This window comes from Siphateles boraxobius, unplaced genomic scaffold (genome assembly GCF_051911475.1).
Source record: "Siphateles boraxobius isolate OS27281-9 unplaced genomic scaffold, OSU_SipBor_1 1, whole genome shotgun sequence".
NCBI lineage: Eukaryota > Metazoa > Chordata > Actinopteri > Cypriniformes > Leuciscidae > Siphateles > Siphateles boraxobius.
The window spans coordinates 25,555,181-25,581,330 of NW_027508699.1; the positions used below are offsets into that span (position 1 = coordinate 25,555,181).

At 39.8% G+C, this 26,150-nt stretch overlaps 1 protein-coding gene across 16 annotated transcripts in view; it reads left to right on the forward strand.

Moving 5' to 3' along the window:
- rnf220a (ring finger protein 220a) overlaps nucleotides 1-26,150 on the forward strand; it is a 246,789-nt gene that overhangs the window by 202,832 nt on the left and 17,807 nt on the right. For 3 of the 16 annotated variants that reach the window (XM_077231156.1, XM_077231188.1, XM_077231197.1), the window contains 7 exons: nucleotides 3,521-3,650; nucleotides 8,576-8,624; nucleotides 11,438-11,533; nucleotides 13,819-13,861; nucleotides 15,223-15,327; nucleotides 16,429-16,472; nucleotides 17,213-17,339. In XM_077231156.1, coding sequence (XP_077087271.1) covers nucleotides 3,521-3,650; nucleotides 8,576-8,624; nucleotides 11,438-11,533; nucleotides 13,819-13,861; nucleotides 15,223-15,327; nucleotides 16,429-16,472; nucleotides 17,213-17,339 — 594 coding nt within the window. Of the gene's footprint in view, nucleotides 1-3,520; nucleotides 3,651-8,575; nucleotides 8,625-11,437; nucleotides 11,534-13,408; nucleotides 13,669-13,818; nucleotides 13,862-15,222; nucleotides 15,328-16,428; nucleotides 16,551-17,212; nucleotides 17,340-26,150 lie in introns of those variants that run through there. The other 13 variants (XM_077231138.1, XM_077231147.1, XM_077231181.1 and 10 more) reach the window with 8 other exon arrangements.

The following is a 26,150-nucleotide window of genomic DNA, read 5'->3' on the forward strand; positions in this document are numbered from 1 at the left end:
AAAACAAATTACAATAGAACGAACACACAAATGAAATAGACCTGAAAAACTTCAAGCACCAGAAATACTGTTTAAAGATTTAAAGTAATCAAATGTATAAAATACAATGCATAGTCTTTACTGTACAAATTAAATATACATTTATTCTTATTAAAGTTCCAAAAACTGATTCAGTCTAGAGCAGTGAGAGATTTTCTCTCTTTTTTTTGTTGTTTGATTAGCATTAATATTGACAGCCGTTAAATTTGGATGCTCTCACTTTAAGATCGACTGCAGAGATCCATTGTATTCGTGCTTTTTCTTTCTCAACTGTTTACATTCACTTAAGACATAAATGACTCTGTTTACTTGCAAATACATGGTCACTTTGACACATGTGTATTTAACCATGCAAGCCCAATTGGGCGGTAATTGGGCGCACATATACTGAAATGAGTTCTCTTTTGCTGCTAATTGCGCTTCAGCAGTTTAAAATCACCTGTTTTTAAACTGCAATGCTTAAAAATGCATGCAAACGTTAAGCTTTTGTGATCGTGCAGCACAGCAACGTCACATGAGCATAACTGCGATAGAGACTATAGTCCAAAATCTCTACCGGTTGACAAATTTTTACCGGTTAATCGTGTCTACCGGTATATCGCCCACTGAAGGAAAGAAAGAAAGAAAGAAAGAGAAAGAAAGAAAGAGAGAAAGAAAGAAAGAAATAGGTGAGAGGAGATAAGACAGAGGAGAGCACGGAAAACAAATAAAGGGCCAGAAAATGAGAAATAGATGTGCAGGATGTTGCTGGACAGAGACCGAGAGAGAGGGAGGAGAGAGTGGGGCGAGTGAGAAAAGGGTTGTGAGAGAAACAGAGACACAGAGAATTGTAATCGATTACCTATTTTTCAAAGTCACTTAAAGTGTCCAGAGTGTGGGGCCGTTAAGTAGTGGTGCTGGAGAATAGGGGATGGGTATGCGTAGGCACGCGTGACTGGGGAGAGGAGAGGGAGGAGGTGGAGAGATGTATGGGGGTGGGAGGGGGAGTTTTGGGATGCTAACTGACCCTGCTACCTCCTCACTGATGAATCTGTGCTCTTGCAGGAAATAGTTCTGACAGGCCAATATGTGAGCAGAGGATATGTTCCCCCAGAGGGACTTTGCCGCATGTATGCGTGTGTCTGTGTGTGTGTGTGTGTGTGTGTGTGTGTGTGTGTGTGTGTGTGTGTGTGTGTGTGTGTGTGTGTGTGTGTGTGTGTGTGTGTGTGTGTGTGTGTGTGTGTGTGTGTGTGTGTGTGTGTGTGTGTGTGTGTGAGAGCGTTTACATGTGTTTACGGGCATGTTTGTCTGCGTCAGTATGTGTGTGCATAGACTGGACTGTTAGCGATCATCACCCTCTCAAACGGCACACACATCATGTGAAGACAAACACAACAGTGCCCTCTGAAGTCAAGGACGGGCTCATACTGAGCCCAGGGCTTTATGTAGAGAGAAGAACCAGGATTACAGCCCCTCTTTTGTGTGTCTATGTGTGTGTTTGTACATCTGTTTGCAACCTGCCCTCAAGTTACCTCATCATCTCGAGAAAAGATGCTCACTAACCCCTACTGCAACAGATCAATAGCTGCCTCCCAGACATTCCAGCCAACCTGAAAACATCAGATGTTTGTTACACACTTTGATAATTGGACACAATGGATCTGCCTTTTCCCTGTGTGCAATGGAAACCGAATTTTGCATTTTTATGTACTTTAAGCACATTAAATTAAATTTTCTAAGAGATGTGACAGTATAAAGTATCAAGACGTGATCACTAAATATACACCATTTTTAGTAGTGATAACTAAAGCTCTTTTGACCTAGCAACCACCAAGAACATCTTAGCAACCATATAACTACACTCTATCAACCATTCAGAAAGTCCTAATAATAATTTGGCCCAGCAATCACCTAGAACACCCTAGCAACTGTATAGCAATGTCCTGGCAACCGCCCTGGCATATATGAAGAAAGCTAATGCTAGTGAATGATCTAGTATGTGTACATCTCAGAGAATTTCCAAAAAGTGATTTCGCCACTTCCTGTTTGTGTATACATTTGCGCCTTTGGGTTTGCAGCTGCTTACAGCTGTAGTCTGTCGGTAACAGTGAGTTCATCCAGGATATCCTGTTTGAGGGAGGATCTATTGTTCCAGAGGGCTAAAAATAGTCGCTTTGATTGGCTAGTTCCAGATCTGAGAGATTAGGAGATAGCAGATTGAAACAGGAAATGTTTTTTCGCTCATATACAGAGCTGCACGTTAGATAATTCACGTGCAACAGATGTATTAGTTACTCACAGGCAGCCTTGATACACACACCCACCCACACAGATGGACTTCGACAATAATAAACACGGCCATGTGCTCAGATGTGAATGCACGTACACATGCCTGCTTTCAATACACAGGACTATAAAAAGATTCCAAATCTTCATATATTTTTAACTTTTGAAGTGACTTGGGGACCCTTATTGTTTAATTTACTGTGCATTTCACAATAACTGAGAATAGTGGTTCTTTATAATACAGTGTCTGATGAAATGTTGTCCATTGGTGAGTTGATAAGTGTATATGAAGTGTGTGTGCGAGATACAGCTGAAGTGTCACACGCTCAGTGGCGTAACTGTCTGTACGGAGCTGTGGATCTGGTTTAATGAGGGAACAGGAGACAGGAGGCCGAGTATGACGGATTCTCCTTTGGCAGAAATCTGAGCCACTTAATCCACACAGTCCAGAGAGAGGAAAAAAGACTTTGAGCACTCATCTGACCCGTGCTCATCTTGAAATGTACTAGACAGTATATAAACTGGGCCAATGCTACTGTATTCTTGGGTGTTCTTTTGTGATTGCCCACAAAAATGTAATATTCTTTTAAATTATATTTCGGGGATATTTTGCATCTTTTGTGATGGTGAATAGGAAAAATTTGATTTGAGGAGAGTGAGAGTATGAATAGGATAAGGACACAATGTAAGCTGGACTCAAACGTGAAATTATGTAGGCTAGTGTATTTCTACCGGTTTATATATATATATATATATATATATATATATATATATATATATATATATATATAATTTTTTTTTTAAACCAGATAACAAAATTATTATATATATATATATATATATATATATATATATATATATATATATATATATATAATCATAATTTTGTTATCTGCTTTTGGCATCTTTGTATTATTTATTAATATTTATATTTAGCTTGAATATATTTTTATTTCAATTTTAGTTTTATTTCAAACTTATTTTAGTTAGTTGCCAAGATTTGTTTAAGTGTTTCATACAGTGTTTTATGTCAGATTTTTTTTCAGTTACTGAAAACATTTTTTAATAGTTTTAGTTTAGGTTGACAGTAACAACACTGGCTCTGACGAACAAAATAATCTTGAATGTTTAGTAATGTCTACAAATTTCCCAAATTTTTTCATGATGATAAATAAAGCTCATCTTCTTTTCTGTTTCTCTATCTTTCTGTTCTCAGGTAAGAAGAAGGTGTCACTCTATGACAGTCAGGCTCCCATCTGCCCCATCTGTCAGGTGCTGCTGCGTCCAGGAGAACTCCTGGAGCACATGGAGCAGGAGATGGAGAGGCTCACCCACATGCACATCAGGTAGACTCGCACATCTATACCTGTCGTCTTCTGACAGCTCCATCAGTTCTTGTCACCGTCTACCAGACAAATGAAGCACATTGGCTGCTCTTCCTCACATAAGAGTTTGATCTAAAAATCAGCAGTAAGGACATCTGCTACTGGTGTAATGCAGCAGCAGAACAGGTGATTTTTCTCCCAGTCATCCATCAGCCCACATGCGCTTAGGCCTTTCATGTGGCCAAGTTAAGTTTGGTCAGATGATCACAGAGATCCAGCACAGTACCCATCATTCATCCACTGCCTGAGACCTTCAGACAGGCCAAGGCAGCCTGGAGCAATGGCCCAGGACCCTGATGCTGGTACATCAACTTGTCCAGGTTAAAACGCTGTGTTCTCATACACCGTCTGCCCAACCCAGACAGAAAGTCTCACTCTGTGAGCTCAAAGGAACATTGGCCATAACAAGAAACAATGTCGTTTGAATCTATAGGTCAAAAAGACATGTCATAGACCTCACGCTGCGAATCGTACCCCCCTTTTCGTTTTTAATAGATTATGCTGCTGGGCTTCAAACGGGGACACACGGAGAATGAGAGAGGGAGATATTAATTCTCAGCAGGATGTCTTTCCTGCACGAGTGTTATCCATCACATGGCGGTGAGGAGTTATCTTTTAATAATTAATAAAGGGCAGTGGGCTGCCCTCCCCTGCGGGTAGTGACTGTGGACACTGACATGGTTCTGGGCCTCAGTTGCCTCTGCCTGTTTGATGGTGGTGGTTATTTAAGGAAATTGCATCATTGCTCCCAGTCTGTCAGGGTTGGATGCCGCTCGACATTACAGGCCCGTGATTTAGCCTTTCCTGCACTCCTTTTAACCCCTGCCTTATAGCCAAGAGAGTTATTTTCCTGGGCAGTGCAATCACTTAAATACTGATTTAGGATATAGAGAAGGAGAGAGATGGACTAAATGAGATTTTGGTGAGTAAAATTAGAAGAATACAGAATTTACTTAGAGAATATTCCCTAGTTTGACAATATTCTATTACACGTTGTCCTAAACATACTCTAATATTTTCTTTGCTTTCTTTGCTGGGCAATTTATCTAAATCACAGCCAATCATCAGGTAGAGATAGTGTCATTAGCATTTATTTTCTGTCATCATTTATTCACCATCATTTTGTTCCAAATTTTGTATGCATTTTTTTTTCATGCTGCACAAAAGAAGATATTCTTGAAAAATTGTATTTATCCATACAGTGAAATGTAATGGTGTCCAAAGTTGTTTTGGTCCCCATTGACTTTTTATTAAATGGACAAAACAGTTAAAACATTCTTCAAAATAGGGTTTTTTTTGTTCTGCTGAAGAAAGTACATCTTGACAATAAAATAAAACAAGCAATGATAAAAAAAAGAAAACTTTATATCGTAGTATCTGGTTAGATCGTGGTGTTGTTCATCATGGGAATTTTGCCATGGTTCAAGAGTATTACAAATGTTGTTGATATCTTTTCTATAAATCTACAGTAAACTTGAAATGATCCCATTTTTGTTCATCTACAACATTTGCATCCACAATATTGGACAAAATTTAGGCAATCCTGAGGTACACAGAGCAGTCACAGCATTGCTTTGTTGGTTCTTTTTCAATCAGTGTGGAACTCTGGGTAACTGCTGCCGTCTTCTTTTCCTGTATATTTCCTCCCAGGCGGGGCTTCGCTCAACACATGCTAGCGTACACAGATCATTGGAAGTGACATGGCGAATTTGTGGCAATTTGTTGTAAATCTCCCTTTAATGATAGCGTTTCATTCTGCACCAAATGAGACTTGAGTGCATGTAAAATGGGGAAAGCTATTTAAGATGTAGCATTAGGCAGATGTCTGAGTGGATGCGGGTGAGTGTGTGTGTGAGATTGGAACCCGCCGCCGCACTCCTCTCTCTCTCCCTCCCCTGTGGCCGTATCGCCGTGCCCCTTCTCCTGACTCGTCCTCCACTCTTCATGTATGGAAATGGAAATCCATCATGCCCTTTACCCGTCTGCCTGCTCTGAGGGGCCAAAGCAATCTACATATTCCCCCACCCTTTCCCAACCTCTCCACGTAATCAATTTGCCTCCAGCGGAGCGAGGGAGATCCGGGTGGCAAACGACACGAAAAGCAATCTTTATCTCCAGCTTACAACCCCCCAACTGTCGACTGGCATTTATTCAATTTTCACCAGCTCCCTCTCTTTCGCTCCCTCTCTCTTCTCAGTCTAGCTGAATTTGGCTGCAAGAAAGGAATGGGAAAGATCGGTTTGTCCGGATTGTGGCATTTGTGGGATTTTGAAGTCAGGTGCACACATTGAATCATTTTAAACTGAGAATTTGGGAAATTCAGAAAGTAATACATACAGTACATAGGGAGACATTAATACGTATCCTAAGAAAGTGTATTTCTTTTTAATTTACTTTGGACCAATATTTATAGTTAAAAAGACTATAGAAATAATTTTTAATTAGTTATAATTATTCTAAAATATTATTGTTTATTAAAAAATTAAGATATTTTAATAATTCATTTTGTATTTTGGTCCTTTGCAAAGCGATAACCCTATTTTTGGATCCTTGGCATCAAAAAGTTTTATACCCTCTACCTTAAAGAGTAGCATCTCAAATTAACACAGTTTTTGTTTCATTTGAGTACACAGAATCTTGCCTGAAGATCACTTGCACAGCACTTACATGATGGTTCCGTTTAAAATGCCTGTATTTTCACTGCAAAAATCCATCATGATTTATGCATTATTGTCTGCACACAAGCCTTAAATTAACTTGTGTGTGCTCCATATACAGTACCTACCATTACATGATATCCCTCAGGTACTATAGTTCAGGTCCTGTGTGGCATCTCTAATGTTGTAAAGAGTGTTTTTCTGCCATTGTTCTTCCCTGCATGTCCCACTACCGGGAAAAGAGTGTTTTGAGATACTAGGGCGTACAATGAGTGCAGAGGGGGCATTTAGAGCGCTACGGGGTATGAAGTGTATCTCAGTGGTGTTTTTTTTGACATGAGGAGATGTGTGAGGTCACCGAGATCCACCGTGCCACGCTGGGCGGATTTATGATGCCGAGGAGTCTGTTTATTATCTTGCAAACAGTGCACTGCCACCGATGGGGCAATTTATCCCCTCTCAAGGCCTGGTTCCTGATTTGTGTTGTCTCTTTCTTCTCCTCTGTCTCATCTTTTCTGTCTGTCCCCTTCTCTTTCTTTTCTCCCCTGGCTGTCAGATCAATCATGCTGACTGCAGAAAAGGCGGGCTTCAGGCTTATTACCTGAGTGTAGAGGCGTGGCAAAACACCAAACCCTGCCTTCACCTGTCATTTATTACATTTGAGCCTCTTTAGCCAGTCCACACACTGTACTGTACCTCCATCTGTCAAAGCAGGAACTGCAAATCTTTTTCAAATCTAAATGAACACAAACAGGATCCATGTTCTCTTTTGCTCTTTCTCAGTTTCTTTTCTCCAGTGACAAGTTTGTCCACTGGATCAGACTTTCAGTTTAGGGTGCAGGCTAATTCAGTTTCAGTGCAACCGTCTCTCTGGGTGTGAATGCATGATTTAAAACGAACATGACAAGGGTGATGTCACCCTGTCATTGTTTCTCAGGTCGTCATCACGCTGCTTTATAAACACCCAGCAGTGACCAATCTATGAGGCTCTAAACGAGATTCAGCTAGAAGGACAGACAAGGAAACAGGCAGACAGTGAAAAAAAGCAAGAGACAAAAAAAGAAAACAGAGAAAAGAGAGATGGCAGGACAGATATTAATGTTTCAGAGAGAAATCTGATTTGATGTCTTTCCCTATTGTCGGTGGATGCTTTAGCCGCCCCGTTTAATAATTCCTGCCTTTCAATCAGTCATCCTCAATCCACAATGTCCACAAGGCAAAGATTCAATGTACAATCCACCCGCCAGACCCGAGAAGGAGTCGCCCCCCACCCTTTTTTCTCTCTCTCTGCCATTCTCTTCCTCTTTAATACAATGTTTACAAGCCGGTGCATTGTCCTCAACATATTTCAAAGTCCTAAGTGCCCAAGGCGTTTCACTGACAAATCAAATAACCGCAAAATCATTTATTTCCTTCTGCCTTAGTCTAACTGCGGGAGGGTTGCGGTGGGGGGAATCAGGTCTGGATGCAAGCATCCATGAGAATGATTACTTCAATAAAAAAATTATAACCCAAATCTGCTTAGCAGTCGTACTTTTGGACAGTAATTGTTTCAAATACAGCATGACCCAGGGCTGCCTGGATTGAGTGGCATAGAGGATGGGTTTGAAACTGCTCTCGATCCCCCCCCCCCCCCGCCGCCGTTTTCCATCTCTAGATTATTAAAAGTGTGATTTGTGTGGCTTTGTTCTCTTTTGTCTTAGCTGTCCTTTTGAAGGCCCATTCGGGTCCTAAGTGAGGCCAACAGGGGAGCGCTCAACGTGACTGAGCTAAAGTGAGTGTTGATGGAGGAGACACATGTGGTCCGGTTCCTTAGGGGACAAAAGTTACATCTTTTCGAAATGACAGATTGCAGTTTCTGTTCAGTCAAAAGGTGATAGCCAGTGCTGTGACACATGATCAAAATAGATCAGCCATCATTCCAACAAGTTGCTCTCGCACATTACATTGAAATTTACACCAGAGCACGTCAACTGTGAACTTGTCCTCCTCAATGGCCATTTTGTGTCAAGTCAAGTCTCATCGATTAGATGGAGGGCCGAAAGCATCTAGAAATTGAGACATTGACCTTGATATTCAGAAGAGTGGTCAAAAAGTGGGGAGTTTTATGGCTGATTCGAAAATTTTACACATGGTTTCCTCAATTTTGATCACATGGTGTAGGTTATAGCCATCTGAAGCATTTTATTGGTTATAGCCATCTCTCACAGTGTCTTTTTCCCCCGACAGCAAGAACCCATCACACAAGGACATCAATGCGGCTCCAGGCACACCGAAGGTAAGATGGCCACCACCGTGGAGCCATTTTAAATCATTATGCTCACTGATAGGCTCAGCCACAATTAATGGCAATTAGAGCTCTGTTTCCTAGATAAAGATGTTAAATGAGTCTTGTGTAACTACTGGATAAAATAGAGTGGCCGCAAAGTTCTAGCTTTATTTCCTGCAGTAATTAAGTTACTTACAGCTTACAACTTTCCTGACTGCTTATTCAAAAGACCTGGACATGGAAAATGATACCAATGTTTTTTAGTCTCATTGTCTTAAAAGGAGGAAGAGGCCAAGTGTATTTCCCTAATTAAATTTCCATCCACATCAATTGAATTATGTAGTGCAATCACCACAAGATTCACTGGAGAGTTTTAATGCGCTATAAACAGTTGTATTTCATTTCCAGCAAGGATGTTAAATGGATAGTTCACCCACAAATTAAATTCTGTCATGATGTGTCATCATTTACTCACTTTCATCTTGCCCTTTTTTTTTTTGTCCTTACAATGAGTCAATGGGGTCCATTGTTCTTTTGGACCAAAATAATTTAAACACTCTTCAAAATATCCACAAAAGAAAGAAAGTCATACAAGTAAGGGTGCATGAGTAAATGATGAAATAATTGTCATTTTTGGGTGAACTATCCCTTTAAGTAGGAATATGCCATAACTTTGAAAAAGTACAAATTACAGGATGATATGACATTGCCAATGGAGAGTATTGCGGCATTTCACATTCAGTTTACAGATTTTATGATGCCATGAACCTTTGCAAATACCAGAAATGCCAACCTCACATTCACTAAAGACATTCTATAGACGGTTTGATATATATATATTTACTTTGTCCCTGAATAAATGCATATTTCTTGGTAAAGAAATGAGCAGTTCAACAAGAATGGGGATAATAAACGTACCATCTTCGTATGATTGTCCCTTGTTCCAGAGGGCACACCCTTTGCTTCGGACCCACAGTTGGAGAGTATGGAAAAAGCATGGGAGCCAGAAGACATGGGAGCGGGTTAGAGAACAGGCCATGTGAGGCGTGACTGAGCATTCTATAGTGGACACTTAGTATTCAGTAGGAGTGTGTGGAAAATGAAGAGGCTAGCTGGGATGGTGGAGGGGGTCCATGCTTTTTTTTAAAAAGACGGTAAGCAGGCAGATCAGGCCCAGCTCTGGGATTAACCCCGGGCCGAGTTGCCCCGTCTTCACACCTTTCTCAAGCAGCCATTGCCATAGCGACTCCCTGCCAGTCTGTGCGGCTCCTAATCCAATGGGGCGAAGGCCAACGGTGGTAGGCGGCACAGTTACTATGCTAACATCTGCAGCACTCTTACTGCTGGTGCTACATGTCAGTGTGCAAATTATTTAATGACTTTCAGGTATTTTACAGGAATTTGAGCTATTTAAAAGGAATGTAAACATCTTCTAAATGATTAGGTACAAATTTGATTGTAACTTGGTGCCACTAGCATAGTTAGCTAAACATTATAATTATAAAGTCTTTTGTGCTATATTTATTCAACGTAAATCTTTTAGCAACACAAAATTATGAATGGTACACTACCGTTTTTAGAAGAAATCAGTATAAATGTGGCATAAACACATTTATAATTTTACAAAAGATTCTTTTGAACGTTCTTTCCATCAAATAATCCTGAAAAAATCTAGCAGAGTTTCTACAAAAATATTAAGCTTTTAACTGTTTTGTTGAATTAAATTATTAACTGTTTTGAACATGTTTCTTGAGCACCAAATCAGCATGATTTATGAAGGATCATGACACCGAAGACTGAAGTAATGATGCTAAAAAATTCAGTATTTTTACTGTATTTTGATCAAATAACTGTAGCCTTTGTGAGCATATAAGACTTTTAAAAACATTTTTTAAAACTCTTACCAAACCCAACCTTTTGAACAGTAGTGTATAACCTTTATTATCACATTACATTATATTTTGACAAATTTATTCATTATAACATTATTGCTTCAATTCAGATTACCTGCACTGAACTAGCCGTTCATGTGTTGTTGATTTTCACTGGACAATGAAACATCACATACGCTAGATACAGTAGACCCTTGTAAACACTTAGCACAAATGCTCTCTCTTTGGCACACTCCATATTCCCTGAGCTCCAAAGGTTTTGAGATCACAAATGAATTGTTTCCTGACCTTGCGATTCAAAAGCATAAGGAGCCATGCATAATGTCTAATTTACTGTCCCCATAGAGAAAGGCTGCCATTTTTCACATATTAATATTAGATTACAGTTGTCAGCCACTAAAGCAGCTACACCTCCTCTCACTTTGATTAATCAGAGCAGATTGTAAATACAAATATTTTATAGCCGCCTCATAAAAGCAGGACGGAGATCAAGACTCTCGGGAAAGTACAGATTTTCCCTTTCCCCCTTTCCTCAGTCATTTGAGAAATTAAGTAAATTAGGTTTTCAAAAGGACAAGCCTGTTACGTCTCCGCACACGGCGGTACGTTTATAGGTGATCAAAGTGTACTGTCATGCCTTCTGGTGTCCTGCTTTTCCTCTATTTCTCTGTCGAAGCATCCATTACTCTAAACACTGATGTCCTGTCAACACACACAGTTTGAAGCCGAAATGGCAGTTAATGGTTATCTGTCAACATTTGTTCACATCAATCACATTGTTTCAACAGACCGGTTTTGGAGTTCTTGCGTGTATTTTTTATTCTTTTTTTACCAGCTTTAGCGCCATCAGTTCTGTGGATGACACGTTTGTCTAGCGGATGGCTGCTCACCTCTTTCTCTTGGTTTTTGTGTTTCTTTCCGTCTTGCTAGTCTCTCCTGTTGTCAGTGCACATCAAACGTGAGGGCGAGTCTCCAGTTGTGTCCCCGCTCTCCTCTGATGAAGCTCACCATTCTGACAGATACCAGGTGAGACTGCAAACCTCGGAAAGAGAGAGAGTCTGTCACATGTGCAGACTGACAGACTGTGCAGTTCTGTCACTCCACACACACACACACACACAGACCGCTGAAACCCTTTCTCGCTGTGTGGGAGTTTTAAATTGAATGAAATCTAGGCACCATGTCGCTAAAAGTTGGTGATTTACCCGAGATGTTACACTGTGAACCTTGATTTTTGTCGACAGGAAGCGAACACATAAATAACCATTTCAAAAGTGTAGCATGCAACTGGCAGAATTTTTACTGTATGTTTTGTTATTGCATTACATTGTAGTAACTTGCTATTGGTTCAAAACGAATGGTTTTGAAGGACATCCCATATGAATTTATTTTGGCTTTACAGTTCAGTTGAACAATAACTGTATTAAACATAACCATTTTGGCACAAATGACGGTAACCATAAGGGAAACAAACACACATTTATGAATTAAAGTAAATTTCTCTTTGAAAATGAAAATGTTAAAACATGTCAGATAACAGCAAAAAAAAGGATAGTCTATAGAATAATGTGTATATGTGAATCCAGTTTTTCTCCTCCACAATATCCTCCATCTTATCCCAGACTGGATCTGACTGCTGGACGTATTAATACAGGCTGAGATCTTTTCTGCTAATCTCCAGCCTCAGGTTTACTCAGGTTGTAATGTGTGTTCTGCTCTGATATGTAATCATCCATAGTTTAACCCTGGGCTAATCTACGCTGCCCCGAGCCCCGGATATCATCTCTGTGCTCCAGTGTCCTTGACATGTTTGTTTTCTTCCTGCTTTCCCCCTGGAGCTGTGGCTCTATGGGACATTTTGCTCTGCGTCTCTATCTGTCCCTCAACCCTACAAGTGAGAGAATTTCTCAATTAAAACAATATCCAGACAGATCTTTGCACATTAGCTATAAGAAGGCCTTCCTGCATGGTCCTGATAAGTCTTTCGAATGTGCCTCTAACATTACAAAACTAAAAGTAATTACTGATATGTAATTGTGAAAATATGATTGTCAAGAGGCTTAAAAAACATAATGACGCTTTAAAGGAAGGAGTTTTGTAGAACTTCTCATTAATGAAACTGCTCAAATTACCTCATGCTAATGATGCATTTTCACTAAAATTCATGATCTTCTTTTCTAACCTAATCTGTCTGGTGTGGACAGAGAGGACCATTAACACAGAATATCATCATAAAATCGACTGACTTTCAACAGCAATGCCTGAATGGCCATCTGCCTACAGTATATACATTATGCTGTACATGAGCCGAATGTTAGGGCAGTTTGAACCTGTTCCCAATACCCACGTCTGGGCTGCTGTGGTCAGCAGAATGCTAATTCTGTAATGGGGCTTACAGATGATGACTGGGTGATGTTAATGAGGTCCTAAATGGACCTGTGCTTATATTAAGTTATTCTAAAAAAAAAGGAAAATAAATATAAATATCAAATAATCAATGAGTGATTTTTGAAAGGTTCAAATGTTAGCACTTACTTTAAGAATATTGTAAAACTTAAAAAGAACATATATTAGGCTATACTTGAATTGTTTTGTTTTATTTTCAGAATTTCTCTTTAATGTCTTTTTCTAACACAAAATACCATAAGGAATAGCCTCAATCACAGTTACACAAGTTTCATATCTTACACGAAAATTACAATTAGAAATGGAATGCTCAAAAGAGAAAAGGTTATATAAATAATTCATCTCACAATCATGTAATTTCTAAAAAAAAATACCTTTGTCACTAGTGATTGCGGGTTATATTTCAAGCCAGGAGAGTTTGTTGAGACCTAAATGAACAGCACAGATCATATGTCATTTAAATACTGCTGCGGCCCAGTGGCGAAAGACGGAACTGCATCAGTCGCAACTTTTGACTCTAACGTGACGGTCACATGACCGGTAGCAGTATGGCGGCGATGGCGCGATGAAACGAACTGCACTAGTGAGCCTAACATTTTCAATCCGTATTCATCCTTCGTAAATTCATTATTGAGTCTCTTATCGGCGTTTTGAAGAAGAGTTATCCAGGCTTCATGCTTTAGTTGGCCAAATGAGTTTGGGGGGGTTTGGCGTTTGCCATGGAAGAGGAGTTGCAGAGCAATGGCAAGAGAGAAGTAGGTTTTGTTTACATCAAGACAACAGATATGTGCTGCAGAATCCAGCGCAATCTAGTTATACGCGGATCATTAAAGTCATCATAAATAAATGATAAATACACTTAAATGAATGACAGATTTTTCCCTGTTCTCTTTTTTCACCTGCAGACATTTTTACGAGTGCGAGCTAACAGGCAAACACGATTGAATGGTATGTATGTTTTCACCCTGCAACAAGAGAATTTTGACTGTTTCTGTGTACTATGACTATTTATCTGTTGAAATATGCTTTTAAAAACGTAGTTATCATCCATTTAATGTTTTAATACTTAATATCAGTAGAAATTTCGCTTAATATATGGAACACTTTCCTTTACCCAGCAGTCTCTTCTTTGATGTTTTATTATTATTATTATTATATATAATTATTACTATTATTGATGTATAATTATTATTATTTTGGCATCAATGGAAAGTTGCAATATTAAGTCAACAACATTAAACTGTAATATTTAAATTGAGTTTAATTAACAGTGCAGCATTTAATTCTAGAGTCTGATTAAATGCAGTAATATTTGATGAAAATAATAGTCTTATTTGTTTCATTTAATATTTGAAGATCAGTCTTGTCATCATTTAAAACAAGAAGTATGAATAATCAATGTGTGTATGTGTGTAACAAAACGCCGATAAAGGTCAAGATCAGCTCATTATAAATACCTAACAACACAAGAACTTTTATTAGTATTTTGTTTAGACTGTTTATAACCTTTTCCTGATAAAATGATACGGTTTTGAAGCATTTACATGACATTCTGCTCAGTGCGCATCACATGAAAACACTACATGCTCTGAAGACTCATCTTGCTGTTATAAACTGATCACAGTGAGTCTAGTCATTTTCTATGGTTACCTGAACCCCAAAAGCATAGTCATTAGTCGGTGGGTGTGATGGATCTGCTGCACCCGTGAGGAGGGTTGATGTGAGCTGGGAGCTCTCTGACCTGAGGCCAGTTGTTATTCTGGGTGTCAGTAACAGTCTGGCACGAATAAGGCGCTCTTCACCTCTCAGGGTACATTAGCCAAACGCTCATCAGCACTGGTGTCTGTTATGTGGCCTTGCCAGAAGCTTGACATCCATGTCAACCTCAGCATCCATGCCATATAGACGATTGAGCGATTTCTACAAGCCTAATCTGTTCTACAGTACATTACGTGAATGTTTGTTTTTCACAATCTAATATGTCAGCCAATTTTAAAAGCACTTGTTTATTGATGGTTATATTCCTTATATTCACTGTTAAGCCAAGCTTCGAAGATTTAAAACGACACCTACTTTGTGTTGGTTAAGCGGGTGGTTAAGTAATATTAGTAGCACCCCCCATTTAAGAGGTTAACGATTAATTGATTGTTCATTTAAACAATGATCGATTATGGGAATTTATATAAATTGACAACTAGTTGGTATAGTTTGTAGTCAGTTGTGGCCACCTGTATTTGCACTTCCCTTGAGTGTAGCGCCTGCCCAAGCAGAGAATCTCCTTAACTCTTGGTTTTTTCATGTGTCAACAGTCGATGACCTCTGCTGGTGCAGGCGCTACGCCAAGGAAAGTTTCAAAAGCCCCCCAATCCCAGTGCCCAGAGGAGTGCCCCTAGCCCCTTGCTGCCTGCGGCATGGTAAGACCCCCTCCCCCCTTTATTGCAGCCGCAGGCACCATAAGGGTAAATGGGGCTGCCTTTGTTTAAACCTGATCCCGTATTAATGTATATCACCTCTCATCTGAGACGCTGTGATTTCAGAGTGAGGGGCCGGCTGGAAAAACTCCTGCCGTGCCTAATTAATCTGCCTTTTTCCTTGCTATTTAATGACGCCCGTCTCCCCCACATTACCGTGAACGTGGCCGGTGCTTCTCTCTCTTCTCCCTCTCCTGGAGGTAATGGCAGAAGCTCTCGCCTCTCCTCCTCCAGTCCCCCTCGGCCCCATTCGCAATCACAGCCACCTAAAAATTAATGTCCCCACACGCCATTTGCAGTTAAGAAAAAGCGACAGAGACTTACGGCGCAATAGGCGCTGTTCTGCTGTGTTAAATTTCTAATTATGTGCTCGGGTAGGGGAGGGGGTAGAGCGAGACACCCAGAGAGATCCAAGCCCTGGCCGTTTCGTGCTCATCATCCGATGTAACCAGGAGGAATTGGTATCTGGGTGCAAAGGTCTAATGGACAGAGTTCACCTCTGAGCCCTGTCACGTCACTGTCGTGTTTTGCGACCCATCTTTCTTCCCTCAGTAAAATCTGTGTCTAGAGATGCCTACTAGCCTTGAGCCAAGTCTGTAAAGGATCCTGATCAGTGTGGGCTTAATGCTGCTAGCTCCTTTTGAATGCTCTTTTTGAATGCTCTACCCCCCTCCCCCCCCTCGTCTTGACTCTGTGTGTATTCAGTGATGTCCTTGGTCAGCCACATTAGCTGTTGTTGTTTCCAGGTTTTAATGTAAAAAAAAATCTATAAATTTAGTAAAAAACAAACAAACAAATATATAGTAATTTCAATTAAATATATATTAATTTAATTAAACATTTTATGTAAATACATCAGTAGAAAACCCAAAAATTTAAATTTAAGTGAAACATTTCTTTTGGATTTTTGTAGTATTCGTGTTTATTTTATCATCACCTTTTCCACAGCTCCGTGCCAATATGGATTATTTTTGTGGTATTTATCATGTTCACTTTGCTCCATTGATTTATCACATAGTGTCTCTCTCTTCTCTTGTGCTGCAGCCCGGATTGGAAAGATGAAGCGCCGGAAGCCCGAGGATGGACAGGTATGTCCACTGTGCAGCGCCCCGCTGGCAGGGACAGAGGAGGAAATGAGTAGGCATGTGGAACAATGTCTGTTCAAGGTAGCTTCATAAATCCAGTGATCTGGGCCTCCAACCTCCTCTAGAAGCTTTGGCCTTTCTGCCCTCACCTTTCCCTGGACAACAGCATCTGACAGAACACATACACATGATCAATTTGTTTCTTATGACTACTATCATGTTGTACTATCATGTTGTACTACTACATGGCTGTCCAGGGAAGAGTTGAAGGATTATTTTTTTCCTGAACTGTTCCTCCTCTTTCTCTTCCGCCACTTAGCAGATTTAGTTGGCAGTTTCGGCGTCCTGAACCTACTTTAGAGATATTCTACATTATTGTCCTTAGGCTTTGAGTTTATAAAACGGCTCAATGGAAACTGTTGTTCACACAGGCTTCCCTTTTTAGCCATTTTAGTGGTTCAGGATGCAGCACTCGCCCTTTATATGATATAGCAGGTTCCTCTTAACCCATCTAATCCAGTAGTTCTTATGATACTAATGTACTCTTGGTGGTTGGATTCGGGTGTTCTGTTGCATGTGGTTTGATAGCTCCTAAAATTAGACATCATTAGAAGTTAGTGGATTTGAAAGCGCTACTTTGATTTCCTCTGATGTAGTCACACTTTGTGGTTTTGTCTTTTTATATTGAGTGGACCGATTGAAGTGTGTTGGTACATTTTTGATAAGTGGTTTTGTTCTCTCAGAGGGAAGGCGCAACAGAAGAGGATTCCGCGGATGTTGAAGGAGAGAATGGAACACGGTTTGAGGAGTACGAGTGGTGCGGACAGAAGAGGGTCCGAGCTACTACATTATTGGAGGGTGGTTTCAGAGGTAAGCGTTTTTTGGCTTTTTAATGTTTTTGAAAGTAGTCTCTTATGCTATAGTAGAGAAGGTAATATTGTGAAATATTTAAATTTAAAACAAAAATAATTTTAGAATAAATCATTGTAATATGCTGATTTGGTGCTTAAGAAACATTTCTTATTTATTTTAATTGTGAAAACAGCTTAATATTTCAGGGCTGTACACTAACTTTTCTGAACAATCATTGGCGCTACAGATGTTGAATGTAGCTATATATAGTAGCACAGGACAATTACAGCACTAGTATAAAATGCCTGTTACCATTTATGAAAACTACCATAAATAGTGCTGTTCATCATAGGGGTGGGCGATATCTCGATATTTAAAATATATCGAGATATTTTTTAAACACGATATGGATTTTGACATATCGTATATATCGATATATTGTTTATATTTAATTCTGATTTCGCCGCTTTGTCTTCTCTGCGCTGTGCTCGCCCCCGCCTCCTTGCTTTTGTTCCCCCTCCCCTCGCGTGTTGTCTCATTCAACATGGCGGCGCCCGCAACTAGCCCGGAGGCTACAGAACTCGTCTAAAAAGATCGTCTTAAATGCTGTCTTACATGCACTTCTTGAGGCACACACGCACACTAGCAAACACACGCAAGGTCTCTCGCTCTCTGTCCCTCTCTGGCGTGCGCGCGCTACACGGTGCTCTCTCCCTATCTGCCGTGCGCACGCTACACGGTTTGAACCATGGTTTGAACATTCACACAGCCTTTCGAAAACGATACATTTCCCGGCAAATGTTATTAAAAAGGATGACAATCCCGGTAAAAAGGGACAGGTGGCAATTATTTTTGTATACAGCAATTAATTTGTATACAATTATTATTTTTGTATACAGGGATTTTTTTTTTTAAATGTCGCAGAAGCACTTTGGACTACATGAACTGCCTACCTCTTTGCACTCCAATAAAAAAAAAAGACTGTGGTATTTGGCATATTTGTTTTTGCATTAGTTTTTGTTGGGTTATTTTTCCTGTAAAGATATCGAGATATATATCGTATATCGAGATATAGCAAAATATATCGAGATATATTTTTTGCTCCATATCGCCCAGCCCTAGTTCATCATGCAGTCTATGTATATATGCTAATTATGTTATCAATCACACAAATAGCATTTAGTAGTGGGTGATGTGACCAAAGTATTTTGATATATATATATATATATATAGTTTTATCTTATATCATTGAGTTTATGGACCAAAATAAATGAAATAAATATGAATAGACGTCTCATAAAATTATGACTAACAAAGAGAGCCGATTTGCTTGTTCATATGGTATTTGTACAGCCCTGTATTTTTGTGGAAACTGAGGTTTTTTTTTCCAGGAATCTTCATTTCAGAATCTTAAAATAGATATGTTTGTAACAATGAAAGTGACTTTTGATCTTTCTTTTAATAATACTGACTACAAAGTTTCGAATGGTAGTGTATATATTTGTGTTTGTGTGTGTATATATATATTTATTATATATAACATTTATATATATATATATCAGTGGCGGGCCGTGCATTTCACACCTAGGCCTTCAATGAATTAATAACTTTTAATTGTGTGGCAGCATACAGACTCTCTATAATTGTTGTGAAATTGCTGTTCTTATTTTGCACCTGCAGTTATAGGGTTAATGCTTTGAGTTCGGAAAAGGCTGGGTAGGGAGAAACGAGTGAGTGAGTTCGCGTTAGTGTACAGTGGTTCTTGCGTTCCGATTATAAGTTCAGAAACGGAGGGTTACAATAGTCCCTTGTCAGACGTTACAAAATTACAAAGTTTGAATGTTTGAAAAAAAACATTAGATCATAAATTTACAAGAAAAATTAAGAAGAAAATCCTATTCAGGACAGAAAAAACGGGGGCAAAAAAAGCATTATACTCACCAAAACTACTGATTATGTTTTACACAAAATCCATCCTAATAAGGGATTTTTTCCAGTAGTATTGAACCTGCTGGGGGTCGAGGAGGGAAAGAAACATTAATTTGTCGGTTGAAAAACTATTAAATCTACTGGAATGTATTTTAGTTTATGCAGTTCGCTACAGATGCAGTTAGCTAGCTCAGCCTCTGACTACCAGTAATAGTAGGCTCTCTGACCACCCAATAAAAGGGCGAGAAAATGCCGACGTTATTGTACGCCTGCTAGATGGCCCCGGTGCAGTCAAATCGAAATCTGATTGGCTGATTAAATCTGACTGATTATCTGATTGGATAAAGTAACGGTTTCATTTCCATTCATTTTAAGCTACAGGCGCCCACACTGTCTATTCTGAAGGCCTCAAGGCAGATTTATTTTACCCTGGCAACACATGATGGCTGAAATATAATTGGATAAAAGCGCTAAAATAAATATACAACACTGGGCGGAGCGCAACCAAGAGAAAAACTGTGAGATTAAAAGAATTGACTATTGGGAATAATGTAATACTCATTCATGGAAAAAATATATTAAAGTGCAAGTCAGTGATTCTGATAATGTTTAGGCCAGCAGAGAAGGCCTTGCTGGCCCTGACGGCCCACCACTGATATATATATATATATATATATATATTAGGGCTGTAGCGATACACTAATCTCACAATACGATACACGATATTCAGCTAACGATACGATTCGATATAATTCGATACACTTACATAATTTTCTGAAAGATTTAAAGGGGACAGAGTGATTTTGGTGACATCTTGTGAGTGTTCCATTTACTTGGATTGAATTATTTGAACTGAAAACTAAAAACTTGATTTACACAATATATGTCTCTGACTGGACAAGTTTAAGTTATTCATTCAAGAGCTGTGAGTGATTTTCTCTGCCTTTTGTTGTTTGATTCACATTAATGGCTCAATCGTCAGCAGGTTTATTAGATGCTGCCCCTTTAAGACCGAGTGCAGATCAATAGGTGACTGATGCACCATCATTTTCTCCTAACTATTTAAGTCCATTTAAGACATAAACTGTTTAAGTGAATAAACTGTGTTTCAGTGAATCTCAGAGCTGGTCATTTTTATATTATTATGTATATTTGATAGTTTAGATGCGCACATGAAGCCCAAAGTTAAGTAGCCTATACTTTTCTTGTCTCGTTGCAGTCCATATCGGAGCGCGCGTCGCCTTGTGAACAACTCTTGCGCAGATGTTTGTGCTTTTTATAGCTCTTTAAATTATTAAACGCGTCCGCAATTTAGCAACAGTACAGACTGCATTTTACAACAATCACCGATCGTGCTGATTCTAACTGTACGTTAGGGTTTTAGGAAGAAATGACAGCGCATCGCTGTGAAGGGAAGGGATTTGCTCTAGACATAATGCAGTTAGTTTGGTTTCATCTCAAATATCTTCTTTTTATAATCTCCGAAAGCTGAAATCTAAAATAAAATTAGAATATTATCCCAGATCTAAAGTGTAAACACGTTTGAATGTTTAGTTCTGTCCTCATTGTCAGTCATTGAGCAGGGCTGTGGTGTTGTGCGTGCTGTGGCTCCGCGTGAGAGATCGCGCTCTCTCTTCTGGACTGCGAATAGCAAAATTGCATCACAGACAAATGGTTTAATATTGTTATATATAGAACTGGCTGTCGAGATAAACATTTTCAAGATTACGTCTTTATATCAATAATAAATAGTAGCCTACGTGTATTTTCTATTTTCTCCAGTACCGACAGCAGAACCGAAAACGTCCGAGCTTTAAAGCGAACGGGGGTAAACACGGAGGATTTGAATGGGACTTATGTATCGATACTCACGGCTTAAAAAATCGATACTTTCTTGGGAAAAAAAGATCGATTTATATCGCAGAATGGATAAAATTGCTCAGCCTTAATATATATATATATATATATATATATACACGTACATATATACACTCACCTAAAGGATTATTAGGAACACCATACTAATACTGTGTTTGATCCCCATTCGCCTTCAGAACTGCCTTAATTCAAGTGGCATTGATTCAACAAGGTGCTGAAAGCATTCTTTAGAAATGTTGGCCCATATTGACAGGATAGCATCTTGCAGTCGATGGAGATTTTTGGGATGCACATCCAGGGCACAAGCTCCCGTTCCACCACATCCCAAAGATGCTCTATTGGGTTGAGATCTGGTGACTGTGGGGGCCATTTTAGTACAGTGAACTCATTGTCATGTTCAAGAAACCAATTTGAAATGATTCAATAATTGTGACATGGTGCATTATCCTGCTGAAAGTAGCCATCAGAGGATGGGTACATGGTGGCCATAAAGGGATGGACATGGTCAGAAACAATGCTCAGGTAGGCCGTGGCATTTAAACGATGCCCAATTGGCACTAAGGGGCCTAAAGTGTGCCAAGAAAACATCCCCCACACCATTACACCATCACCACCAGCCTGCACAGTGGTAACAAGGCATGATGGATCCATGTTCTCATTATGTTTACGCCAAATTCTGACTCTACCATCTGAATGTCTCAACAGAAATCGAGACTCATCAGACCAGGCAAAATTTTTCCAGTCTTCAACTGTCCAATTTTGGTGTAGTCTTGCAAATTGTATCATCTTTTTCCAATTTGTAGTGGAGATGATTGGTACCCGGTGGGGTATTCTGCTGTTGTAGCCCATCCGCCTCAGGGTTGTGCGTGTTGTGGTTTCACAAATGCTTTGCTGCATACTTCGGTTGTAACGAGTGGTTATTTCAGTCAAAGTTGCTCTTCTATCAGCTTGAATCAGTCGGCCCATTCTCCTCTGACCTCTAGCATCAACAAGGCATTTTCGCCCACAGGACTGCCGCATACTGGATGTTTTTCCCTTTTCACACCATTCTTTGTAAACCCTAGAAATGGTTGTGCGTGAAAATCCCAGTAACTGAGCAGATTGTGAAATACTCAGACCGGCCCGTCTGGCACCAACAACCATGCCACGCTCAAAATTGCTTAAATCACATTTCTTTCCCATTCTGACATTCAGTTTGGAGTTCAGGAGGTTGTCTTGACCAGGACCACACCCCTAAATGCATTGAAGCAACTGCCATATGATTGGTTGATTAGATAATTGCATTAATAAGAAATTGAACAGGTGTTCCTAATAATCCTTTAGGTGACTGTATATATATACATACACGTATACATACACACACACATGGTTGTCAAATAGCTGTCAAAGATCCCTACAACCTTTAAACTGTTTAATGAGGGTACATTCATTTCATTCTCAATGTACCCCAAGATCAACCTTTTCAAGTGTGTTCATTTATAGGCTAGGCAGCTGTAGTCCAGACAAGGTGAGTTCTGGCGGGCCCTTCTCGGCCTTTACGGAGTCAAAGGAAAACACATTTAGCTGTGCAATTGACCCGACTCACCCAGTACAGAGATGTGTGTGAGAAAAATGGTCCGCTGACCCCTGGGCTTCCCCCGCGGCAGGAATGCAATTATAGCTCCCAACCTAACTTTGCTCACCTGGGACGTTCTCTATCACATACACACTCGCTCCCTAGGACCCTTTTAGATGTGCTGCCACACTCATTGAAAGACTTTCCAGGGAATTCTTGTTGGTTCATAAATAATTTACCTCCTCAGATTATTTTTACACTTGGGAGGAAGTGTCAGTCATTACTCCATACTTCAGATTTTTATCGTAGAACTTTCTCAATGTTGGATCAGTTATTTTGAAAGGGGTTTATTTCTTCGGTTAAGTTTGTGGAGTTGGCACTTTAGAGGAAGTGCTATGTGAATGCCTATCAAAAACGTCTCTGTTTTTCCCCTCACTGTCCTTTTCATATTTAGAAAAGGAGTTGGTTTCCTCCCTCAGTGGTCTTTTGTAAACTTCTGCACTCTTAAATGGAAAGGCTGTTCGATCCCAAGCAAAGAACAGATTGCAAAGCTGTGTGGATTAAGAAAAGAAACGGAGTTGCTCCTCTAACGCCCGGCTAGACAGACGGTGGCCCAGATCAATTCTGCATGTATCTGTACAGAAGCTCTTCAGCCCTTTATCTTCAGCACAGGCACTGGTGTAATGGCGATAGAGGGGGGACCTGGTGAGAAGTGACTCGGTGGCCCAGGGGCCACTTGAAAGCTCCCCACAGGATACTCAGAAGGTGGATTTTGCCTTGAAAGCTCAGCTGAAGTCCTCAAGCATTCAATCGCCCTGCATTGCAGAATCCCTTCAGCCCAGGGGGAGCTAGACTGAGGGGGGCGGGGGTCTTGAAAGGGGTCTTCTATGGGATAAGAGGGCTATAGTCTCTGAAGCACCAGCCCCTCTCCGTCTTTGAGGACCTAGGAAAAAAGCAGAGAGGAAATGCTTTAAACCGAACAAAAAGAGCATGATAAGGGAGAAGAGAGACCAAGAGGAAGGGAGAAATCGAAGAGGATCAGTTTGTGGTGAAGGCCCGTAAGGCCTCCTGTGTCCGTGGCTTAGTAGGGCTGTTGTGCTGATGAAGAGATAGCGATGGCAGTCACAGGCAGAGATGGAAGAGATTTGGTGCAGTCAGGAAAGAAGAACAGAGGCCCGTCGCTCGTCTTTGTAAAGAACCTTGAGAGATGGCTACTTTGAGCCCCCTCCCTGGCAGGCATACATGGTAAATGCCATCCTGATTGGATGAACTCTGACCTGTGACACATACTGCGAAAGGCTGATAGATGTCATGGCAACGTGGTGGAGCAGAGTCCATGTTTCATGTCCTATTTCTGTGGGATCTCTGCGTCCCCTTTCTTAGCCACGACATGAGACCAGTCTCGAGTGACATGTAGATTAGCACTTAACAATCGTGGCATATGTAAATCAGCTTGTAAAATGTGACCCAACAAGGAAAAACGTGTTTTATGCATGTGACGACTTAACATTTAAAGGGATACAGGGACTTTGAATGTGACACATTGCAAATGTACATTATCTTGCGAAGTATTGCAGAGGAAGAGTTTTCTTATTCATCCAGTGTATGTCGTGAAAAAGAAGAGTAAGCTTATGTCCTAGGCGCTGCTGGGCAAAGAGGCAGTTCGATGGTGTGCATAATTTGACTGAGAGGCAGTTAGAGTGGCAATGACCTTTTCTGCACAGATTAGATTGCCTGCCAAGACCGTTTAACTGTAGCCCCAGCTTTCACAGTCAGACACACTTACAACACTGCTTGGGTAGTTATACACCATTCAGGTTGCTGTTTTAAAGTTGTATTTGGCTGAGAAGGTGTGCCCTGCTTTTTTCAGTCTGGCTGGGTTCCGTCAGTGTCGGCACCAAAGTTGACGTTCTTCCTGTCCGTGCTGAATCAATGCTACAAGACATCCTTCCTGCCCTGTTTCTAGTGAAGCATTAGCCAGGATCCTTAGGCTGATCAATTGATTAAATTAACAGTGATTTTTTTCTCTCTTTTGGCTGCTTATGGCCATATCTTGCTCTGTTGTGACCACTAATGGTGGGCAGGCCAATGTTTATTAGTTTTTTTTCTCTATCCTGTTTGGCTTTCTTTGCAGCTTGTCAACAATGTACTAATAAAATGTTCACCATTATTTACAGATTATGATCTTTATTTTTTGTCTGACTGTGCTTTTTACCCAACTTAAGAGGGGTGGGAGGGTTATCTTTAGAACACTGAAACTATTTCCAGGCTAGAATTAGGCATGTCGATCACAGGATACAGTTCATGTTTTAATGTGGTCGCACATATTCCTCTTTCACTTCGGTGCCACAATTTATTAAAGCTTACACTTACCTAAATACTATAAAACATGCACTAGGCTACACTACTGATTAATAAGATTTGTTTTTTAAATTAATGCTTTTATGAGTAAAGATGCATTAAATGTATCAAAAGTGACAGTAAAGACTATAATAATATAATATAGTATTTTTATATATATATATATATAATAAAATAAAAGATTTTCAAATAAATGCTGTTATTTTAATCTTTATATTTATCAAATAATCATAAAAAATGTTTCATGGTTTCCGAAAAACTTTTTCAGCATTGATAATAAGAAATCTTTCTTTGACACCAAATCCGTATCTTAGAATGATTTCTGAAGGATCGTGTGACTGAAGACTGGAGTAATGGCTGCTGAAAGTTTAGCTTTGCTGAATACTAAAACGGTTACATTGTAACAATATTTCACAATATTAATGTTTTCACTGTATTTTGTTTTTATCAAATAAATGCAGCCTTGGTGAGCATAAGGGGTTTCTTTCAAAAATCCTACTGACCCAAAACTTTTGAATGGTAGTATTATGTTTAGTATTACATTTAGAATGTTTCTCAATAATTTAATTAATTCTAGTGTGTTATCAAAGGACAGACAGTCTTACAAGTGCAAGTTAAATGAATAGACTCCCATGTTTAGTTTAAGTTATTGTTGATAGTAATGTACATGTACGTTACATGTACAGTAATATTCAACTGTCCGTGGTAACGTACAATCAGAAACCTGATTCTATGTGCGACCAGCTTGGATTTATGTAGCTCAGCTATTGTTCGCATATGCCTCTGCAGTCAGAGGGACCAAATAAAACTTAAAAGGTCCCTTTTATTTGATCACTAAAAACCATCGGCACATTGTAAAAAGGGGCAAGCATTTGTGATGCATTTTATCCCTACTCTGCCTCTTTTGGATCCCTTTACGGAGAGGAGGAGAGACAGATCACGGCCACCACATCCACTTTCATTCCTCCTCTTCTTCATCAGTGTCTTACACTCTCCCTGAAGGTTGTAGTTATCCACTCCACACTGCAGTAGTCATCATGTGTCGTAGCACTTTGCGGAATGAGAGGAAGCACCGTTCACCACTTCCATTTCCTACCGTAGCTCCT